General features: G+C 50.7%; 1 protein-coding gene across 10 annotated transcripts in view; it reads left to right on the top strand.

Annotated features, from left to right (window-relative positions):
• The window catches only part of RARB (retinoic acid receptor beta), a 704,914-nt gene that overhangs the window by 677,539 nt on the left and 5,236 nt on the right, over positions 1-22,139 (top strand). For all 10 annotated transcript variants that reach the window (XM_087430628.1, XM_087430624.1, XM_087430626.1 and 7 more), the window contains one exon: positions 11,202-11,378. In XM_087430628.1, the coding sequence (XP_087286754.1) occupies positions 11,202-11,378 (177 nt within the window). The remainder of the gene's footprint in view (positions 1-11,201; positions 11,379-22,139) is intronic.

A 22,139-nucleotide genomic window follows, 5' to 3' on the forward strand; every position in this document is an offset into this window, starting at 1 on the left:
GCTCGTCCCCCTCCGCTCCCAGCGTTCAGCTAGGAATGACTTTCACTGAGGTTAGACATAGAGGAGGTGGGAGGGAGAGAAAGTGGGATCAAAAGGGAAGAGACATGTGGTGGCTGGTCTGGGATGTGCCCATAGAGACGTCATGAGGTATTTTAATTTTTTAAAGTGGTTTTTGCATGTATTATGTTTACTAATATATATTCCCAGTGCATGGCACAGAATAGGCACTCAATAAATATGTGTTGAATGAATGAATAGCTATAACTAGAATGTTGCTCTGGCCTCTTTAAGTGGTTTATGTTGCTTGCCTAAGATACTAGTAAACGTACTTTTAAAAAAATCCAAATATTGCAGCATTTGCTGGTTTAGTGACTGCTGTGCTAGAAAAAGAATAGTATGAAAGGTCATGAAGATAAAATGATGAAATGGTGATGCCAGAAAGAAAAAGGAACAGTGAGAGGAAGGGCTGTGGAGCAATTCTTGGGGAGCATGCAGTCGTGCATTTGGGTCTTGGTGCCACAGTGTTATCAGTAAAATGAGAATGGTGACCAGGAAGGGGCCCAGAGGGTTTGCTGTGGAAATCGGTACTAGAACATGCCGGGCGGCTTCCTAGGTGAGGGTGAGGCTGCTGGCATGCTGAGGCTGCACAGGTTGGGGGCACTGAACCAAAGACTTTGGCTCAGGAGCAGAGGAAGACCCTAGAGCAGTGTTTCCCAAACCTCAGTGTGCTTGCGAAGCACCTGGCCATCTTAATAAAGTGCAGGTTTTGATTCAGCAGTTCTTGGCGGGGGGCATTTCTAACAAGCTCCCAGACGATGCTGAGGCTGCTGGCCTGCAGAACACGCTCTGAATGGCAAAGGCCATGAAGTGTACTTTGAGTAGCAAGACCCAGGACGACCTTCTGGGGCCCACCTGGGCCCTCGGTGTCGGGAGAGGGAGAGACGCTGGTGGGGCACACCTGCTAACCTGTGGAGCTGTTGACCTCGCCTGCCGGGCCGAGGGAGATGCTCAAGTCCCCGCTGAGCTTGCGGAGCACCGTCCTAGCCCAGAGCAGACACAGGGCAGGACAAGGCGTGACACTATAGGGAGCCTTCACGTTCACCCAGGAGGTAAAGCAGGCCCACGAACCAAGAGGTGGCAGGTGCAAATGCCACATATCGAAAGCAAGGGTACTAGAACCACGTGAACGCCGTTTAAATCCTGCTCAGCCACCGATCAGCTGTGTGACTGTGCACAAGTTACTTAACTGCTCTCAGCCTCATTCTTCCCATCTGTAGAATGGGGATAATGTAAAATGATTAGGAAGATGAAATGAAACAATTCGTGAAAAGCCTCTACGATGGAACCTGGAAATAGCCATAGAACAGTGATGCGACAGAAGCACCATCCACCACACATCCATTTCCTGGGTGTGAACTGATCCTCCAGGGACCTGCTCCCGTGCCAGGTGCGTCTGGCACTACAGAGAAGTAAAATGATTAATAACCCGGGAGCGTATCATTTGTTCCTTTTAGAAATATTTATTGTCAACTATGCTCCAGGCACGGTATTGGGCTAAGTATCCAGGTGAGTGCATCCTGACCTAAGAAACAGGGAAATCGACTGAGGATGGGCCGAGGGAAAGGAGAGAAGGGGCAGATGAGAAGGAACACGTCTCTGGAAGGGGGGCCTCGGAGCGAGTGGGAAGTGAATGAAGAAGCCTTGCAGAGTCGCGAATGCCGACTGAGGAATTTGCATTTTAGTCTGCAAATAATGGAGAGAAATCAACAGTGTATGATCAGGAGTCTTTTTTATTGTTTTCATCATTATTATTATAGATAATACTTATTGAGCTTTTACAATGTACCAGGGACCATGCTAAGTACTCAAAATATATTAATTCTTTTACTCCTTACAAGGACTCTGTGAGGTGGGTATTGGTGCCCCCATATTACGGATGAGTAAATTGAGGCTGAATATTATTGTCCCAATATTACAGATGAGTAAACTGAGGTGTGGAAATGCTAAGTAACTTTCCCTGTGTCTCACAGCCAACAAGTGGGACTTGACCGTGAACGCCTGACTCCAGGGCAGCCCTTTGAGCCACCACACCATACACAGAGTGCATCAAGGGTGGTTGACAGGGTAGGGTGGGAGCAAGAGCCATTGGGCCTCTAGTTAGGAGGAGGTGGCTGTTATCCAGGAATAAATCAGACTTTTAGCTCCAGAAAAGACACAGTAAAAGAGAACAATCAGAGTAGGGAGGGCTTCCTGGAAGTGGAAACTTTTGAGCCAGGTCATGAGGTGAGAGATGTTATATGACAATTCCTGGCATCATTTGCTACTATATCAGGGGTCCCTTCTCCTGCTCCCCAGGTGGGGGTATCTTAGTGTGGCCTAGTCAGTGCCCTAGACCCTGTCTTACATGGTAGCCAGGTGGAATGGCGCCCACTGTAATCTGGAAGAGGGCAGGGCAAACACAAAGTATAGCATTTGCCCCCTCCTAGAACACGCCCTGGTGTGGCCTGGCTTCCTACAGGACCTGGAACCAAAATGCACCCTCAGGACAGTCCTCCCTCTGTCAGCACAGCTCCTTCCTGTCTCAAAAGCCAGCCAGGGGTTCTGGTCAGCCTCACTGGGGCTCCCTCTGAAAGCCGGTAGCCTCTCCTTTTGGCTTCTCATTATGCCATAGGTCAGATTCGACCCGCTTCCAGGCCAGTGAGGCTGCCTACCCAGCTTTCTCGGAGGTGCAGTGGGGCCTCTCTGGGCCCTGTCCGTGTCCCCGTGCCTCACACTTCAAGCCCCAGTGACGCTGCCCCAAGGCTTTCTCTGGCTGCCAGAGCTGCTTGGCTCACACGTGGGGCACTGACACTCCTGGGAGCAGCGCCCACCCAGTGACAGATGGAAACTGGTGGGTGAATGCCCCAGCTCCCTTGCCCCCAGGGCAGGATACCTCCTCGGGGGTCTCTCACCACCTCCCAGGGTTCCCCAACAAGATGGAGCCTTGGGTGCCCACAGGACGGCCTTTACTAACCGTCTCCCCTTCCCGGTCCCCTTCCCCACTCCCCCTCCAGTGCTTCCTGCCATCTCTTCCCAAACAAGCTGCTCGCATTCAAATTCTAGTCTCAGGGTCTGCTTCCGGCCCAAGACAGGGCTTCCCTGAGGGCCTCCAAGGCCCCTTCCCTTCACCCCTGTTTGGGGATGAGACACCATCAGTCCCCAACTGGGGCCTGTCATCCTAGGCACTTTGAGAGGACTCTCTGCACCTCTTTTGATCCAGCAGGGAGAATAGAAATACAATTCCACCTCCAGAGACTGATTCCTAACTATGGGGCAGCCAAGCCTCCTTCCAGAAGTGCACTGCCTGTTCGTGGGATTGAGGCTGCTCTGACACAGTCTCTCATCCGGATTTTCTCTTTATTTCTACTCTCCATATGCAGATCTAGCTCTGTTTTTACTGTAAGCAACTTCGAATCCTTTCTGGAAGTAGGTGGGGTATGAATAAATAACAGCAGCCATAACACATTCTCTGCAAGCTCTTAGTTCCGAGTTGAGCATTTTGATACAGGGCTTTTTTTAGAGAGGCAGTTGCTTCTACGGCAAGGAAACTTCCTGCCGTCTTCACCAGCCTGGCATCCCTGGCAGATGCCTTTGGGATAAGTGGGCGGAGAGGAATTAAAAAGGCAGCTCGCTGCCCACCTACAGAGCTTTGAAAGACTGATTCCTTTTTCTTCGCTAATTAGGGTAGATTTGGGACAAATGGGCAGGCCCCAGGAGGCAGCAGGAATGGGTGGGGAGGTAGAAACATATGCTTCACCCCCCTCCATGCCCAGGCCTGGGCAGGATGCTCACCTATGAGCTTCAGAGCCAGTCTCCCCATGACCCCCTTCAGAAACGAGGGTGAGGGGAGAGGGACTCCATGTGGAAAGGTGGAAAGCAGGGGAGTGGCTATTTATAGATAAGCTCTCCAAAATAGAATGGAGGAGCGAACCAGAGGGAACATCCTAGCCCTGAGGATAACCCTAGTACCTATGGCATTTGGGCTTTAGGGCCTCATAGACCCAGGTTCAAATCTTGCCTTTGCTACTTAGGAGTTGCGTGACCTAGGAATCATCATTTGAGCCTCAGCTTCCTCATCCCTACACTGGGATTTGAATAGTACCTACCTCATGGGGTTGCTGGGAAAGTTAAATGAGAAAAATATATCAGAGTGCCTTGTACACTTGCTGGCACAGAGATGTGCAGAATGGGTGGGTCTCCTCCTCTTGATCCTGTTATGAATGCTTTGTCATTTTTTAGAGCCACATACCCAGGTTCTGGAAAAGGAAAGTGGGGGGTGGGAAAGTGAGGCACTTGGCAGGCGGTGCAGTGTCAGCCTGGGCTGTCTGCTCCTCGCTTTGTCCGCTCCTGCATCCTGCTGCTGTGCCATATGCCTCTGTTCATCACCTTGCAGGCTTGATGGGACGTAAGCTGCCCTCCGAGGGGCTCATGCAGCTGAGCTATGGAGATTTAAGGAGCCGTTAATCTACTCAGAAAAATGACCACCAACAGAATCATTAAACCACCAAAAGACGTTCCAGGAGACCAGTGCTTTAGAAAAGGAAGGATGTTGTGGACAGTTTCAGCCATTTGTGGACTTGGCTTTCGATTTAGAAAGCTAATACTGTGATCAGCCAGACAATCAGAACCTGAAACTTGGGAGGTCAGCCTTCCAGAAGAGACGCACCTGGTGGGGTGGACGATAGGGGAGTCAGGACGCCTGAGCTCTAATCCCCACTCTGCCACCTCACAGTCCTCTGACCTTGAACCAGCCCTTAACTTCTGTGAGCCTGTTTCTTGCCAGTCAACACATCTGCTCCGTCCATACCACCCAGACCATTCTTTCATTTTCCAGCACACACAATCACTGCATACCTACTCTAAGAGTTTCCTAGAGCTGCCGTAACAAAGTACCACAAACTGCGTGGCTTAAGATGACAGAAATTTATTGTCTCAGAGTTCTGGAGGCTAGAAGTCCAAGATCAAGGGATCAGCAGAGCCAGGCCCTCTCTGACGGCTCCAGGGAAGAATCTTCCTTGCCTCTCATAGCTTCTGATGATGAAGGCAACGTGTGGCGCCCTTAGCTTGTAGATGCATTACTCCAGTCCTCTGTCTTCACATGGCCATCTTCTCCCTGTGTGTCTTCGTATCATCTTCCCTCTGTGCGCGTCTGTCTGTCCAAATTTCCCCTATTTATAAGGGCACCAGTCATATTGGATTAGGGCCCACCTTAATGACCTCATTTTAACTTGATGACCTCTAAAGACCCTATTTCCAAAAAAGGACGTTCTGAAGTACTAGGGGTTAGGACTTCAGCATAGCTTTTTGAGGGGCACAATTCAACCCATAGCACCCTCTGAGTCCAGAATTGGAGGGCACGGATGTTTACCCTTCCATACTCACAGCTCTTTTGTCAAGTCTGGCTGAAAAATCAAAAGTCGTCACATGTTTCGTGAGCTTTTAGAAACCTCTGGCAACACACATCATAAGTCCTCATCTTTTAAAGAAAAATGTTCTCTAGGCACTGTGCTAAGTGAGTACCCAGGATCTTACTGGGTAGTGGAAAAAGGAAAAGATGTTCCCAGCCAAGGGACTAGCATGAGCGTGGCCAGGAGTTTTGTAGAGAGAGGCCCGGACCAGAGACAGGCACAAAGTCTGAGGAGACAGGTAGGGGCTGGCTGGCAGGGCCTTTGTGTGCTGCGAGGAGGTATGGGAACATTAGCCACAGGGAGCCAGCAGGGGTTTCCAGTCAAGAAAAGCAGTTCAAAGAGAGTGGTCCCGGCTGCTTTGTGCCTGGCAGAAGGCTTTGGCAGGTAAGCAGGGCAGAGTTTTTGTTCTTTCTTAGACATGCCCCTAGAGTTCCAGAAGCCATCAATGGCCCCTCATGGCAGCTGAGACTACCCCAAAATCTAGCATCTCGTGGACATCCTCTGGAACACTGATCTATACCTTTTATCCTACCCCTGTATTCCACCAAGTCCCCTCGATTCCACCAAGTCCCCTGGATCTCTGAGACCACCAGGGGGAAGGGGCCCCTCCAGGCTCATGTCCCAGCCCACGAATCTTAGACAACGGGGCTCCAGGAGCACCCCTAAAACATTGCCTTCAGGGGAATCCTTGCTTCTAGCCAGGCTTTCAGGGAACACTTAGAAGTCCTTAGAGACCCTCCCGCCCTGCTCCCTTTGCATTGCCCATTGCTTGGAGCCCTCTCCACCCATGGGCTGCGCCAAGCCTTGAAGACAGTGTCTAACCTTTTACCCATAGATCAGGGTGGCTGCCAGGCTGCCTTCTCCCCACCTGTTGGAAGCTTCCGGTTCTGAGGAGGATGCTACATGTGTGTTGAGGGCCTTGATGCTTCGTCCTCCCACTGGCGGACATACCCCAGCTGGGACATCCCGAAGGCCATGTTGTCTTAGTGCCTAGATACGTGTTTATTGACCACAAAGAGACGCTGGTCTGGCACATAACATTCTCTTCATGGTGATGCTGGGGATCTTTTAGCCACCTCACGGAAGCATCCAGAGTTTCCAGTGAGAAAGGAGATCACAAATGCAACAAGAGGCTTTAGGAGACAAAATTCAGACCAGCAAGTAGAATGATGACACAAGCGTGAGAGGGTGACATGGTGTAATGATGGGGAGCCCGGATGCTGCAGCCTGACCGCCTGGTGTGATCCTAGACCCTCCACCTAACAGCTGGGGCATCTGGCACAAATTACTTCACTTCTCTGGGCCTCAACCTCCCCATCAGCCAAATGGGACCATAACAGTACCTACCTCATGAGGGTGTTGTGAGAATGAAAGGGAGTTTATTGTAAAGCACTTAGAACAGTGCCTGGCGCCGGGCGAGCCCTGGATAAGGGGTTACGTAAGAAATGTACAGAGTAGAGAAATGGAACGTGGATGACAGGAACATTCTGCAAATAGAACTTGAAGGGTCACCAGCCTCTCAGGATGGTGGAAAGGCAAAGGCTTCAGGTGTAGGGAAGGAGAAGGCCCCCTCAGCGGATGTGCCCAACATCCCCAGGGAACCTTAACTCTCTATTCCTTTTAAGAAATGGCGCATTTCCTCCTTAGCTAAAAAGGAACAACAGGCCGCCCTGATGAAACCACTGTAGCACCAGGAGCTGCCACAAGTAGGATTTTAAACACACTGGTGATTCTCGCTCCCTTTGTGGGGCTTGTTCTGAAAGTAATGCCAGTCGGAAAAGCAGCGTGTGGCAGCAGAGAACCAAGAAAGGCAGAAGAAAGGGATCCGTTTGCGTGGCCAAAATGGCCGTTTAATTGGATTTGATGGAGGAGTTGGGCTTCGCTGCTGCTAAAGATGGGCCTTGGGGGCCACACAGGCGGGTCTCCCTCCGTCTGGGCTGCTGCTGCACAGCATTCTGGGAAGGCAGGCTGGGGCTCCTGCCTGGAGAGGGGCTTCCACCCAGAAGGAGGCCGTGGAGGGAGGGGGGAGCAGTGTGAGTTTGGGGCAGGCCTGCCCCTCCCCCTCTGCCCTGCCTGTGCTTCCCGCTAGCTGCCAGCAGGGGCCTCTCCCCAGCTCCGCATGTTCTCCCTCTCCCCCACTCCCTCCCTCCCCTCTGGTTTCAGAAAGGCTGCTGAAAACCCACGCCTCCCCCTGCGCCCCCCATCACCTCCCTCATTACCCACCCAAACAGGCCGAGCTCTCCATTTGCCACAGCTGGAAGATAATATATAAGCCATTTTAAACCTCCTGCCTCTGAATCCAGCAACCAGTCTAATAAAACACCAGGTTATTTGGTGTTTTATTAACTGCCTCTTCCCTTCAGTTTGCATAATAGTGAGCTAGATTTACATGCCGTTAAGACGGCTGTGCATTATTTTTAATAGAAGGCACGACAGGCTTCTCTCTCGGCGGCGCGTGATAAAGTAACCTCAGAGATGCTGATGAAGATTTCGTTCCCACTCGCTGGCTCGGGGCAATGCCTTTCTTTCCAGATGGATTCCCTATTGTAAAATGATTTCCCGCCGTAAGCTCGCCCGTCCGTCCCTCTCTTCCGTGTCATCTTCCTACGAACCGGAGAAACTGCCTATGAAATTTAATTACAGCCCGAGCGGCCGCGCATCTTGATCTTGCGTTCCCCGAGTGTACTGCTTCCACCACGGTCCGTGAGGAAAGAAGAAAATGAATCTGGAGGATGCGTGCCTACTTTGCGCAGGGATGTTGTGGAAGGCAACGTTGGCCACCACCTTTTTTAGGGCTGCTGTGACATCCTTTGTGCAAACTTTCTTTCAGGTTTTCCTCACCAACATGAAAACCAAAAGCTCGTTGATATTATTGACTCTGTGGACTGATTTTCACTGAGGGGAGGAACTGAAGGTCTGGGTTTGGGACTCGTGGTACCTGTTACTGAACTATTTCCATCTGTCAGCAGCCCGGGGAGCCTGGCCTCTCCTTGGGTGGTTCAGATCTGCCTCTGGAGGCAGCAGAGGCCTCATGAGCAGGCCTAGGCCACAGCCCAGGAGAGCCTGGTCCTCAAAATGTTAGTCATCCTGAGACATTTTAAAAAAGCAAGAACTTGTGGGACCTTCACTCACTGATTGGTTCATTCAGCAAATATTAGTGAGCCCCTATTTGGTACCAGGACCTGTTCTAGACGCTGACAATACAGCCCTGAGGAAGCAAACAAGAGCCCCTGTACAAGTGGGGGAAAGATCCAGTGTCTTAGGAGATCAGTGCTGGAAACAGAGCAGGATGGGAACATCTGGAGTGCAGGGTAGGAGGGGACTATACTTTTCAATAGAGCAGTCAGGGAGGGCTCAAGAGAAAGTGACATCTGATCAGTTCTTGAAGGAATGAGGGAGTGCATCATGTAGCTATATGGGGGAAAAGCAATCCAAGTGGTGGAACAGCCAGTGCAAAGACCCAGAGGCAGGAGCATGGCCCATTTGTTCAGGGAGACAAATAGCTGGGGTGGAGTGAGCTGGGGGGAGAGTGGGAGGAGACGAGGTCAGAGAGCAGGGGTGGGTCTCAGAGGGCATTGCAGGCCATTGAAAGGACTTGGGCTTTTCATCAGAGTGAGATGAGAAACATTGGAGATTTTGAACAGCACAGTGACTTGCTCTGAGTTATCTTTTGAAAGGATCCCTTTTTCTTTTGCTAAGAATATAGTATTAGGAGGCCAGGGTGGAATGAGGGTGACTGGTATGGAGGCTGTTGCAATAATCCAGGCAGGAGGTGATGGTGGCTCAGACCAGAGTGGTGGCAGTGGAGGTGGGACCTTTTCTTTAAGTCCTGGCAGTTTTGAGGGGAGAATGGGAAACTCTCAGACCTAAAGCATCTTGAGCTACAACTGGATGTTAGTCAGGATTCTTCCTATTGCAAGTGATAGAAAAAACTCAAATCAACTTAGATTAAAAGAAGAAAATCCTGTGTGGATCAGGCATGGCTAGATCCAGCAGCTCAATATTATGAAAAATTGCAAAAGTAATATGAAAGAGAGAATAGAATAGTGAGCGCCCGTGATCACTCCACAGCGTCTTGTCTCATCATCCATCCACCTCACACACACTCCCCTCATTACATATTGTTTGGAAGTAAATTGGAAACGTGTCATTTTGTCTGTAAATATTTTAATAGTGTTCTCAATGATGAAAATTTCTGCAAACAAAAGCATAACAGCAATGCTATCATTACACCTCCTAAAATAAAATTAACATCTCACACCCCTTAGTATCTCAGATTTCCAGTTTTCTCATATATGTCACAATTGTGTCACAATTTCTTCAGTTTATTTATTTGTATCAGAATTCAGATAAGGTCTACCCCTTGTAATTGGTCATGAGTCTCCTGAGAAATCTTTCTTTTTCTAAGTCAAGTTTATTGGGGTATAATTTACATAATAAACGATTTATCTTTTTTAAAGGTATAGTTTGATGAGTTTGACAAAAGTATACAGTCCTGTAACCACCACCCCAGTCAGGATGTAGGACGTTTCCATCTTTCCAGAAAGTCCCTTCCTGCACCAGTGTGGTCCACCCTCCCCACCGCAGCACTGGGACGCCACTGATTTGTTCTCTGTCACTGTTGTGTCGCTGTTTCCAGAGTGTCATGTAAAGGGAATCATTTTGTGTGTTGGCTTGTGTGTCCGCCGTCTTTCACTCGGCGTGATGCTTCCGAGGTTCACCCGTGTTGCAGCATGCCATGGATCAGTGTTTCCTCTGTTGTTACTGCTGACTGGCATTCCATTGCCTGCTTGTGTCACACGTTATCCATTCATGGGTTAATGGGCATCTGAGTTGAGTCACTTTTTTTTTTTTTTTTGTGAGGAAGATCAGCCCAGAGCTAACATCCATGCTAATCCTCCTCTTTTTGCTGAGGAAGACCGGCTCTGAGCTAACATCTATTGCCAATCCTTCTGCTTTTTTTTTTTCCCCCAAAGCCCCAGTAGATAGTGGTATGTCATAGTTGCACATCCTTCTAGTTGCTGTATGTGGGATGCGGCCTCAGCATGGCTGGAGAAGCGGTGCGTTGGTGCACGCCCGGGATCCGAACCCGGCGCCGCCAGTAGCGGAGCACACGCACTTAACCGCTAAGCCACGGGGCCAGCCCTTGAGTCACTTTTAATCCATAGGTTCCTCTTTCCGTTTCTTTTTTTCCCCTTGCAGTGTATTTGTGGAAGGAACCAATTCATTGGTCTTATGGGGTCTCCTACATTCTGGAGGTTGACAGTCATGTCCCCCATGGTGTAGCTTACCATGTTCCTCTGTCTCCTGGATTTCCTGTAGTTAGATCCAGAGGCTCGCTCTGATTCAAGTTTGACTGTTTCATAGGTGGCGTGTGTGTTTCCATCAGGACACCCAAATGACAGGTTGCGTCTTTTTAAGATATTAGCCACCACCGTTGGTCAATGCGTAGAGCCATTAATTCATCAGAGTTAGAAAATGGTGACTCCTCATTCCATCATTACTTCATTCATCAGCTGGAATAATTGCATAAAGAGAAGGTCCCCTCATCTGTTACTTGATTATCCAGTGGTACACAGATAAGATTTTGAGCATTTTTGAAAGATGAATCCAAGCTAAAAACTCAGCCACCCCACCAGGAAGCTCCCTGGGCAAGAGTGACGTGTCAGCGCATAAATAGGAAACGTGTTGAGTTCCCACCTTCTGTTGGGCTTCCCAGAAACTACCCCTGATGGTGTTTTCTCTCCCTCTTAGAATTCTAGTGCTGACCATCGAGTCCGATTGGACCTGGGCCTCTGGGACAAATTCAGCGAGCTGGCCACCAAGTGCATTATTAAGATCGTGGAATTTGCTAAACGTCTGCCGGGCTTCACTGGCTTGACTATCGCAGACCAAATCACCCTGCTGAAGGCCGCCTGCCTGGACATCCTGGTATGTGCCCTTCTGAACTCTCAGTTGGGGGGTTGGGGCGGGGGGAGAGAGGGCTGGGATGCTTTGAAGACTTCCAGAGGCTTCGGTTTCCAGCCTCTCTTCCTCTCACCTCCTTTGCACACCGAGTCCCATCCTCCCTGCCTGAATCTCAGTTTGATTGTCAAAGGCTCAGAGACCCCCTGGAGCTGGGCAGAACCTTCCTACCCTCTCTGCCCAGTATGGGAGCCTCCTCTACATGACCTTGGGAAAGGGCCCAGTCAGTCTCGGTCACAGGCCTTCAGTGACAGATTGCTCACCCCTCACCCCTTCCACGGGCCAGCCCTGTAGGTCTTTGAAGGGCCATCAGGATTGCCCAGGCTAAACCGACTGGAGGTGGCACATAGCACTCTGACTGCACCCCCTGACCTCACACCACCTCCATGAGTGGCCTTGGGAAAATCCCTTCCTTCTGTGGGCCTCAACTTCCCCAGCTGTGCAAAAGGGAATCCGTGATGCCTCTCTGCCCCCTGCTGTTCTCACACTGTGTCTCCTAGGGCCCTGGAGAGGGGAAGGACACTGTCACACCTCGTCCTTGGAGGATCTCTGCTGGCTGTACATCCACCTTCTCTCTCCCTATTGGGGCTTCAGGGATGGTGTGATCAATCCTGACTGGGACTGTTTCCTTGGGCAGGCAAGCAGCTCCCACTAGAGGCGGCAGGGATGTGTCCTGCCTGGGGGTGTGTATGCTGACAGTTCTCTGGAGGCACTGGGAGGGGAGGCTGGACCCTAGTCCTGCATCAGAAAATAGAGAAAGTAAAATTAGCTGTTGAGGTGATTTAAAAGCATAGATTTTTCTTTTCATTACATCTTTCATGACTTTGGGTAAAACCATTGTGCAAAGCAAATACAGTTACTCACTCGAGTGAAACACACACACACACAATCCTGGCCTGGTGGAGAGAGGCCCCTGGATGGAGCGAGCGGTTGTGCAGGAAGCTTAAATGTTTGTGTGTCTTTCCATGTGCCGGTTGGGTCATAGGAGGAGTGGTCGTGGTTACTCAGTAAGCGACAGGTCCCAGGCATCCTGCGAGCATGTATGATATTTTTTCTTCTCATGAAATCACAGGGTCAGGGATCAACCTAGGAAACACTCAGAAAAACCGAACCCCCAGAGCAGCAAAGCCTGTCACACACCCGCACCCTGTAGAGTTTGCAGCCTCAGTTCCTTTGAGCTTCACACAACTCTGTGAGCCTGGGGAAGGGAATTCAGCCCATTTTACAGATAAGGAGCTGGAGGCTCAGTGGGTCACCCAAGTCAGGTGAGTGCTGGAGCGGAAACTCGAGCCCCAAATCTTTCGACTCCAAAGCCGTGAGAGGAAGTGCAGCCGTGGAGGATTAGAAGTGTAGGCGGGGGTGGTGTTAGAGGTGAGGGCCATGGGGAGAGAGCCGGACAGACCACCGGAGATTGATAGAGGCAGCCTGGGCAAATCAATCATGATGTTAGTGATGAGCTAGTAGAATGATGAGCAGCAAAGCCCAAGCTTTTTAATGCTTTCCTCACCAGTGCTTAATGTGTGGTGCTGCATAGAATTTCACCTAAGCCTCAGAACACCCCCGTGATATAGCTAGAGACTGGAGTTACCGCCACGTCATGAGAGGGACCCCAGAGGCCCTGAGTGGCGGAGTGGTGTGTGAGGGACACGCAGCAAGTCCGTGTCTGCACCAGGGGATGCTGTGGAATTCTGAGTCCTCTGCAGCACATGGCCACCCAGCAGCGCCCAGGGCCTTCCCCGTGCTTGGGCTCTGACTCTGTCCCTGTGCTTATTTCTTGGTCCTCCTCTTGTCTAGCTGCCAGGTGGTGACAGTGTGTGATTCCCTCAGCTCCAGCCCTTTGAGAAAGATGGAGTGAGAGAGATGCTTTGAGATCCTCCCGGAAAGCGTCTTGTTTCCACACCACCATAGGCATAACGATCACGGTGCTAGACCTCCTACAGACCCCTGTCCAACCTCCAGCAGCCATCATCACCCGTCTCAGTTTGCACTGAACCCCACAGCATCCTCTGGTTTGCCCGTGGATCCGAGAATCAGCCCTTAGCCCTCGGTGGCGTCACTTAGAGCAGGAAACAATTTCTGTGACCTTAGTCAAGTTATTTGCCCTTTCCAAGCCTCTGTTTACCTATCTATAAAATAGGGATGCAAATCAATACGGCACTAACAACGTAATTCCTTTGTTGTTAGTGCCGTCGAGTCAATTCCGACTCCCAGCGACCCTGTGCACAGCAGAGCAGAGCCCTGCCCTGTCTTTTTGCGCCATCCTCTCCCTTCCGGCACTGTGTCAGACAATGCTCCACTGCTATTCACAGGGTTTTCATGGCCAATTTTTTTCGGAAGTAAGTGACCAGGTCCTCTTCCTAGTCTCTCTCAGTCTGGAAGCCCTGCTGAAACCTGTCCACCATGGGTGGCTCTGCTGGTATTTGAAATACCGGTGGCATAGCTCTCAGCATCACAGCCACACGCAGCCCCCACAGTGTGAGAACTGACAGACAGGTGGTGCGGGTCTCTGACCAGGAAACGAACCCGGGCTGCGGCGGTGAGAGCACCGAATCTTAACCACTGGACCACCAGGGCCGGCTGGGTCATTTCTGAAATGGGCCTACATACAGTCATGGATATGAGCACGGAGCGTGTGCTAGGTGCTCTGTCAGTGACGGTGAAAGCAGGGCCAGAGCTGTCACGAGCACCTGAGGGCAGTCCCAGCCTCGGTGGCAGGAGTCAGGAACCTTCCACCCACTCCTTCCTGGCCTCACGGGGCTGAGGGGTTGGGTTGGGGTGCAATAAGCAGAGGAGAAAAGCCCGAGCCAGGGAAGGGCAGAGACCTCCAGTCATGTGAGACGAAGCGGAAGGAATACTTATGTGGCTCCAGATAAGAGCTCATTTCCAAGAATTTGTAGCAAAGGCAGTTAATCACAGGATCCTGAAAAATGCACCACTTCAAAGCGCATCTTTTGGATGAGACTATCAGCCAGCTGAGCTGTTTGGAAGAATCTTCTTATCTCAGCCATTGATGTATGGAGAGTGAGACGGAGAGGCCAGAAGGATGGACAGACAGACACAGGCTGAGGTTTTTCTCAGCCCCTAAAAAGGAAAGTCAAGGTTGTCCCAGGAGTCACCAGCGCTGTCCTAGTGCCACCCATTCACAGCCACCAGTGCATCATGTAGTGTGTGGTCTCCTCACGAGACAGGCCATGTGTTCTGGGTGCATGGCTGCCCGCTGGGCTGGCCCTGTGGTAGGAAGACCCGTCAGTGCAGGATGTGCTGCCGAGGCTGGGTGTGGGGTGGGGGGGTTGATTTACAATCACGATGGGGAGAGACAGATAATAAACAAGCAAATGGATTAAGCACCATCTTAAGTGCTACAAAGAAAAGCAGAAGCAGAATCAAGGGACTGAGCTGACTGAGGTGGGAGGGTTTGGTTTCTATGTGTGGTTAGGGAAGCAGGGGACCGTTGAAGAGACCTGAAGGAAAGGACAGAAAGATCGGGAACCAGTAACAGACACTGTGGGGAGAGGTGTGCAAGCGGGAGGGGGACCTGGAGAGGGTAGAGTTCAAAGGCCCTGGGGCAGGGGAGGCCCTGGCATTTGAGGGACAGTGCAGAGTGAGGGTGCCTGGAAGGGAATGAGCGAGGGGAGCAGGAGGGCTGGATGGAGAGGACGTGGGCGTGAGATGGTGCGTGGATTTCCATTCTCAGAGTCATAAGGAGTCTTGGGCTGACCAGAGGTGAGCTGTGGTCTGGCTGTTGTTTTAAATGTCCATTCTGGTCACACAGCGTGGATAGATACTGGTTGAAGAAAGAAATCCCCCACTTTTAAGCACTTACTGCGTGCTGGACACTGGACATATGATGTGAGAGGAGAGATGAGGCCTTGCCCTCCTGGAACTGACAGTCCTTCCACCCGCCCCGCGCCCGCTCCCAGTTTCACTATAGAACTTGCCTCCCCCTCTGCCCCTACCCCTGCCCCAACATGGTTCCACATCCATCCTGCTCCCCTTTGGGCTGCCCTAGCTATTAACAGTGTTGGTCAGTGTGGGCTCTGAAGCCAGCTTGCCTGGGTTCAAAATCTGGCTCTGCCGCTTACTGGCTGTGTGACCTTGGGAAAGTTATTTCCCCTCTCTGAGCCTCAGTTTCCTCATACTGAAAATGAAGGTGATAATAGAAGCTTTCTTTCAGTGTCCGGAGAGAATGAAATGAGTGGTCCAGTGGACCTGGAACAGTGTTGGAACATTATAGGCCTCAGTCACCTCACATGTTATTACTGCTGTTGTTAAGCCTCACTACACCCTCCAGGGGATTCTGTTATTATTAACATTTTGCAGATGAGGCTGCCAAGGCCCAAGGGGAAACCGATGGCCCATAGGGCTCCCCCAAGGGTGGGTTCCTTTTATCTGGAATACCCTCCCTTCGCCCATCCCCCCTTTCTTCCTGGCCAACCTATCATCTCAGCTTGAATGCCGCTCCTCAGGAAAGTCTTTCCTGACCTGCCACTCAGTTGTGACCCCCGCCCCACTGACCTGTCTCATTGCACTTGACACGTGTTGTGGTGAGACATCTGTTTGCCGGTGCTTTCTACACTGGACTGTCAGCTCCATGAGAGTGGGGTTGGTCACCGTGCAGAGATCCAGGCACAAAAGAGGCATTCAATGAATATTTGTGAATGAGTGAATGGATGGATGGATGGATGGATGGATGAGCAAATGAATTAAAGATTAAAACTGGAATTCCAGAACATGTGCTGCCTTCTGAGTGTTGCATCTGAGCAAGCTTCAAGGGTGAGGTGGCACCATGGGGCTTCCCTGGGGCCTGCCCCTCGCTGCCCTCACTTCCCCCCCGGGGCAAACGTTCCCACATCAGCCGCAACAGCACCTTGCTTCTGGTGACGCAAAACGGACTGCCCTGCGTGACTTCAAAACGTGATGTGTGGCTCCTGGGGACCATGTGGCTGTACAGGCAGGGAGGGCCATTCCCACAGGAACCTGTCCTCCCCCTTCCCAGGACTCAGTAGAGACTAGGCCCCAGCCTGGAGGAGCGAGCTCTGGGCTTGCGGCCCCACAGCCACCTGTGCCATCGTGAGGCAGTCCTGTGACTCTCTGAGTCTCGGCTTACCCCCCTGTGGGTGTGGAGCCACCACCCTGGCAGTCCCCGGAAGTCACTGTGAGGCAGCCAGTGTGGTAGCTGAGAGAGTGGGCTCCGGGGCCAGACTCCCTGGGTTCAAATCCCAGCTCTGCCATTGGGAGCTGTATGAACTTAGGGAAGCTCTGTGATCTCTCTGAGCCTCAGTTATCTCATCAGTGAAAGGGGTGTATCAGTAGCTTGTCCCTAATAAGGTTGTTGGGAGAATTACTTGGGTTAATGCACGTGAAACATTTAGCACAGTCCCTGGCACGTAGTAGGTGCGCCTTTAATTAGCATCGTCGCCATCATCAGCATCATCACATCATCAGTACTGAGAGAGCCCAGACTGTCTTTGTGAACTGTGTAGTACTGAGCTGCTATACGTATATATGTACACGCATGCACACACGCACGCGCACGTGTTTGGAGCTGTGCTGTCCAGTACAATAGCCACGTGCCATCAGTGGCTGGTGAGCACGTGAAGTGTGGCTGATCTGAGGTGCTGTAACTAAAATAAACACTCGATTTCAAAGACAACCTTTAAAAATGTAAAGTCTCTCCTTAATGATTTTTTTTTAAAGATTTTTTTTTTTTTTTTCCCCCCAAAGCCCCAGTGGATAGTTGTGTGTCGTAGCTGCACATCCTTCTAGTTGCTGTATGTGGGACTCGGCCTCAGGATGAACGGAGAAGTGGTGCCTCGATGCGCACCCGGGATCCGAACCCGGGCCGCCAGCATCGCAGCGCGCGCACTTAACCACCAAGCCACAGGGCCGGCCCTTAATGATTTTTTTATATTATATGTTGAAGCAAAAATATTTTGGATCTGTTAGGTTAAGTAAAATATATTATTAAATTAACTCCACATATTTCTCAACATTTTAAAGCAATGGCTCCTCGAGTGCTGGTCTGGGAAGCAGTCACAGTGAGAAAAGGACGGGGTACAGTGGAAGGGACAGGGTGTGACTTCGGAGACTGCGTCGTAAGAGGCATTGTGGCCCCTCCTTGTTTGCTCTCTTAAATCTCTTCTTTTGGGGGAAGCCGGTTGACGTGTCATGAAAGGCAGGCTGGTGGCAGGTCCCGCTGGGGAAAACATTTTGTTCCCATGAGCTCGTCACAGCAGGTACCATGTACCGCCAGCGCGTGGAGGAGGACAGCGCGCGAAGCTCTGGATGTGTGACTGTTATTATTCTCACTATTCAGCATTCCCACGAGCACTGGACGAGAAACAGTCAAATCAGATCAGGATCTGCCCACAGGTTGCCAAATACAATTAGTGCAGAGCCTGGGATGGGTGAGCAAATTTGAGCTTTCTCCTTTGCCTAAAAACTTAAAAATCCTTGGATGCCCCCCACAGGGGGTGACGAGGTGGGAGAAATTCTGATGACAGAATCCAGTTCCTTTCTAAATGAACAAATATTTATTAGGTGCCTGCTGTGTGATCAACACTGTCCTAGATGCTAAAGAAACAGCAGGGAGCAAGACAGATAAAGAACAGTCTCCTTCTAGAAGATGAGCTTCTAGAGGGGTGATGGGTCAGTAACCTCAGAGAGTGACAGTGCTGTGGAGAAAATGAAGCGGAGTGATGGCTCAGACTGTGGAAGACTACACAGCGATGAAAAAGAACCACTGCTACATGCACTGCCATGGGGAATCTCACAGACATGCCATGGAGTGAACAAAAGCCAGACACACAATAGAATATACTGTGTGATTCCATTTATCTAAGGTTCAAGAACAGGCACAACTCATCTATAAGAATAGAGGTCAAAATAATGGTTACTTTAGGGAGGAGGTTTGATCAGGAAGGGGCCAAGGGAGCCTGTAGGTTCTAGAACTATTCGCATCTTGATCTGGGTGGTGGCTACACAGGCGTATACTTAGGGAAAATGCATTCAGCTGTACCCTTGAGATGTGAGCACAGCTCAAGGCAAGTGTGTTGTATTAGTTATCTCTTGCTGCCTAACGAGCTGCCACAAAACTTAGCAGCTTAACACAATAAGCGTTATTGTCTCGCTAGTCCCTGTGGGGCAGGAACTGACTGCGCTAGCTGGTTCTGCCTCAGGGTCTCTCATGAGGGTGCAGTCAGGACGTTGGCCAGGCTGCATCATCTGAAGGCTTGACAGGGGCTGGAGGGGCTGCTTGCAGGGTGGCTCCTCATGTCCACCTGGCAAGGTAGTGTTGACAAGAGGGCGCACTTGCTTGCCATGTGGACTTCTCCATGTGGCTGCTTGAGTGTCCTCGAGACATGTCAGCTGGCTTCCCTTGAAACAAGAGATTTAAGAGAGCAAGCAAGGAGGAGGCCACAATGCCTTTAATGACCTAGACTCCGAAGTCACACACCATCCCTTCCACTGCATTCCGTCGTTAGAATCAAGTCACTAGTTCCAGCCCACACTTAAGGGGAGGGAAATGAAGCTTCATTCCTTAAAGGGAGTTGTAGCAAAGAATTCATGGGCATATTTTAAAACCACCACATGTTATATCTCAATTTTGAAACAATTTTATTTCATATTTCAAAAAAATTAGGATGATGTGGTAGAAAATAATGGGTTTTAGGAACTGTGTTCACTGTGCTTGCTGAGGAGGTAACATTTGAGCTGAGCTCTGAAGAGGAAGAATCAGCTACATGAAGATCAGAGGAAAAGCATCGAAGGCAGAGGGAACAGCAAGTGCAAATGTTTTGCTGTGACAACAAGTTGCTGGAGATTCAGAGAGAAAACCAGTATGGGCAGAAGGTAATGAGCAAGGGGAAAGAAGGGGCAGTTGTAGGTGGCCAGGTAGGTGGAGGCCGTGGAGGCCACAGGAAGCGGTGTGGATGTTATGAATGTAAAGACGACTGGAAACCGTTGGAGGGATTTTAGCCGGGGAGAGATGTCCTCCGATGACCATTTGAACAGCGTGCTCTGGCTGCTGAGTGGGAGTGGAGGTAAGGGATGGGTTACGAGGCCCTCACTGGAGGAGAGGCGATGGTGGCTTGGATTAGGGTGGTCACAGGAACAAGGAGAGAAGTGGACAAGTCTCTGGCTCTGCCTCTGGGCTCTCCCGTGCTTAGGTCCTCCCAGGGCTCCAGCCTCAGGCGGTCGGCTCCAGGGAGCCATCAGGAAGCAGTGGAAAGATACTCAGTCATCCTCGCAGGAAGAGAGATCCTTCTTGCCCCGAGGAGGATCAGCTTTGCCCATCAACAGAGCTGTGTTGTCTCACAGGGCCCTCCTTTGGTGGGTCAGCCTTGCCTGGGCTATTTTTACCCATCTCATGGGACTTGCATGCTCCTCTTGCCAGATAAAATACCCTCTTTTCAAACAAAGGGTGTTTTAATCCTGGAGAAGCACTTGGTGGTTGCCACTAGCATTTGACTTTAGTGTGACAGAATGAAACTCCTAGGTTTCTCTCCAGAGGCGGCCTGGCAGAAGCTATGAGGAGGATGCCTGCTGCCCTCTGGGCCCACCGGGGCAGGAGTGGGGGCAGAGGCTCCCCTGATAAACGAAGATATTGACCATGCTTCCATCCTGGGCCATGCGCCTTCCTCTCTGGATGGCCCATTTGTACTTGGTTTGGGTTTTGAACTTGCTAGGGAGAGAGTCAACAGGACATAGTCTAAATGCTTTATCAGAATGCAAAAATTTTCCGACTTTTGAGGAGGAAAGCCCTTCAGGATACAATAGTTCGAAAGAGACTTTGTCCGTTGCAGTTTGGACTTGAATTTCTAAGTAAGCTGTTGACAGCTTGCAAATGCCTAAATCCTGGCCTTCTAGTCTTTCCAACAAATCCCCGGTTCCTTTCATTCTTGCAGAGATGGATCTTGTGAATTCACATCTTGGCAGTGCACTCAGGCTGCAAAGACTTATTTAGTACCTATTTGATTCCAAACTGGAAATGCGTCTGGAGAATTCGAGCCCATAAATATTGAGTGCACTGACTGCCCGTCTCGTGATGACTCCGTGCGTAGGCAGCACTTCCTTGAGTTTCTCCAGGTGGTTGAGGAACACTGGGCTGCAGCCCAGCAGCCCTGTGTTCTGCCCGGACACCGTTACCTGTGTGATCTCGGGCACCGCACTGCACTTCCCATGCTTTCAGGGGAACTAAATAACCTCTGGGTTCCTCTGCTGCTCTGACTTTGGGAATGGCTTCATGCTGCATCGGCTACCAAGATGAAGGGGCACAGGCCAGCCAGTCGGGGACCCAGAGAAGATGGCTGGGCTCAGAGAGGGCCCTGGCAAATATCTGAGAGGTGAAAACAACCACCCATCCAAGGAAGAGGAATCTTTGTGAGGTTTTGAACCACTCTCATTCATGATCCTGTGCTTTCCAGTCCACTGTGTCATCTGGTCACACAAGGAACATTCAGAGTTTGAGGACATGTCCTGGTTTAGATCACGCCCCTCCCCGTATAAAGTTTGTAGAATTTTCTGTTTCCAGGCCATATGCCATGCGCTCTTGAATACCAGGTAGGTCACAAAGGCACCCAGGCCAGGAGACAGATGAGGCTGATGTGTAAATCAGTGCTGGGCCCGAGGTCACCCCACCTCAGAGAGGTGTCTGGGATTGGATAGTGGCGTCAAGAGGAACGAGGCAGCTGTGGAGCAGAGGTTAAGAGCACAGGTTCGGAGACAGCCTGAAGCAGAGCATGCCACCTAGTGGTTATGTGGCCTGGGACCAGCTATTTGAGTTTGTTTCCCCATCTGTAAAATGGGGTAACGTTACTACCTAACTCATGGGTTCATACAAAAATTAAGTCAAATATTAAAACACTTAGCATGGTACTGGCATGTCATTGGTGATGAATAAAATATTAGCTATTATTATATGTTGGAGGTGAGGTGTGCTAATATTCACCCTTCTCCTCTCAGGAGATGTCTTCTAAGCAAGAAGACATTGGAGGCAGACTTTTTTATCAGCAGAGGTCCCACACCCTCACTCTACAGGGTATCCTAATGCTTTCGTCCAAGTCTACACTGGAGTCCTGCATGGAGGAGGAGGGCTGGCTCCTAGCTCACCTAGCTCTTCTTGGAGATTCAGAGAACACCAGAGCAAGGACACAGGAGCATGTGACCTTCAGTGCAATAGCCCACCCCCTGGTTAATATGGTCCATCGGATATGAGGCTCTTGCCATCCCACTGCCAATCAGATAGGACAGTCTTCCCCACGGGAAGTGTCCTTGCCCCAAACCCCCAGCTCTTCTTTGACAAGATGAAAGATTTAACAAAAGTTCTTGTTTTATGAGCCCTGGTGGAAATATGGGGAGTGAGGAGGGGGCTGTATAAGGGGAGTTCCCTCTCAGGTGGGAGTCCTGTGCCTTTCTCAGAGGGCCACTCCCCTCTGCACATGGCCGCGGAACAGGAAGATTGCAGACCCTTCTGATCACATATGTCCTCCTCTAGGTTGACGTTAAGGTAGACATTCATGGGGACCATACCCAGTCACACTGAGCACCAGCATCTGGAAAAAGCTCTCTGCTCCCTCAACCTGCTGGGCTCTTTGCTTCTGTCCAGGCGGGATTAATTTCTCTCTGTGCTCAAGCAGCTCGGAGACTTTTTCAGAGAGAAACGTCAAGTGTAGAGACCTGTTTGGCAGGGGCCCTTCGCGGTTGTTGGCGCAGAAAGGTGGCCTTGGG

This window comes from Ceratotherium simum, chromosome 5 (assembly GCF_057802395.1).
Source record: "Ceratotherium simum simum isolate JZ-2026a chromosome 5, ASM5780239v1, whole genome shotgun sequence".
In the NCBI taxonomy this organism is placed as follows: Eukaryota; Metazoa; Chordata; class Mammalia; order Perissodactyla; family Rhinocerotidae; genus Ceratotherium; species Ceratotherium simum.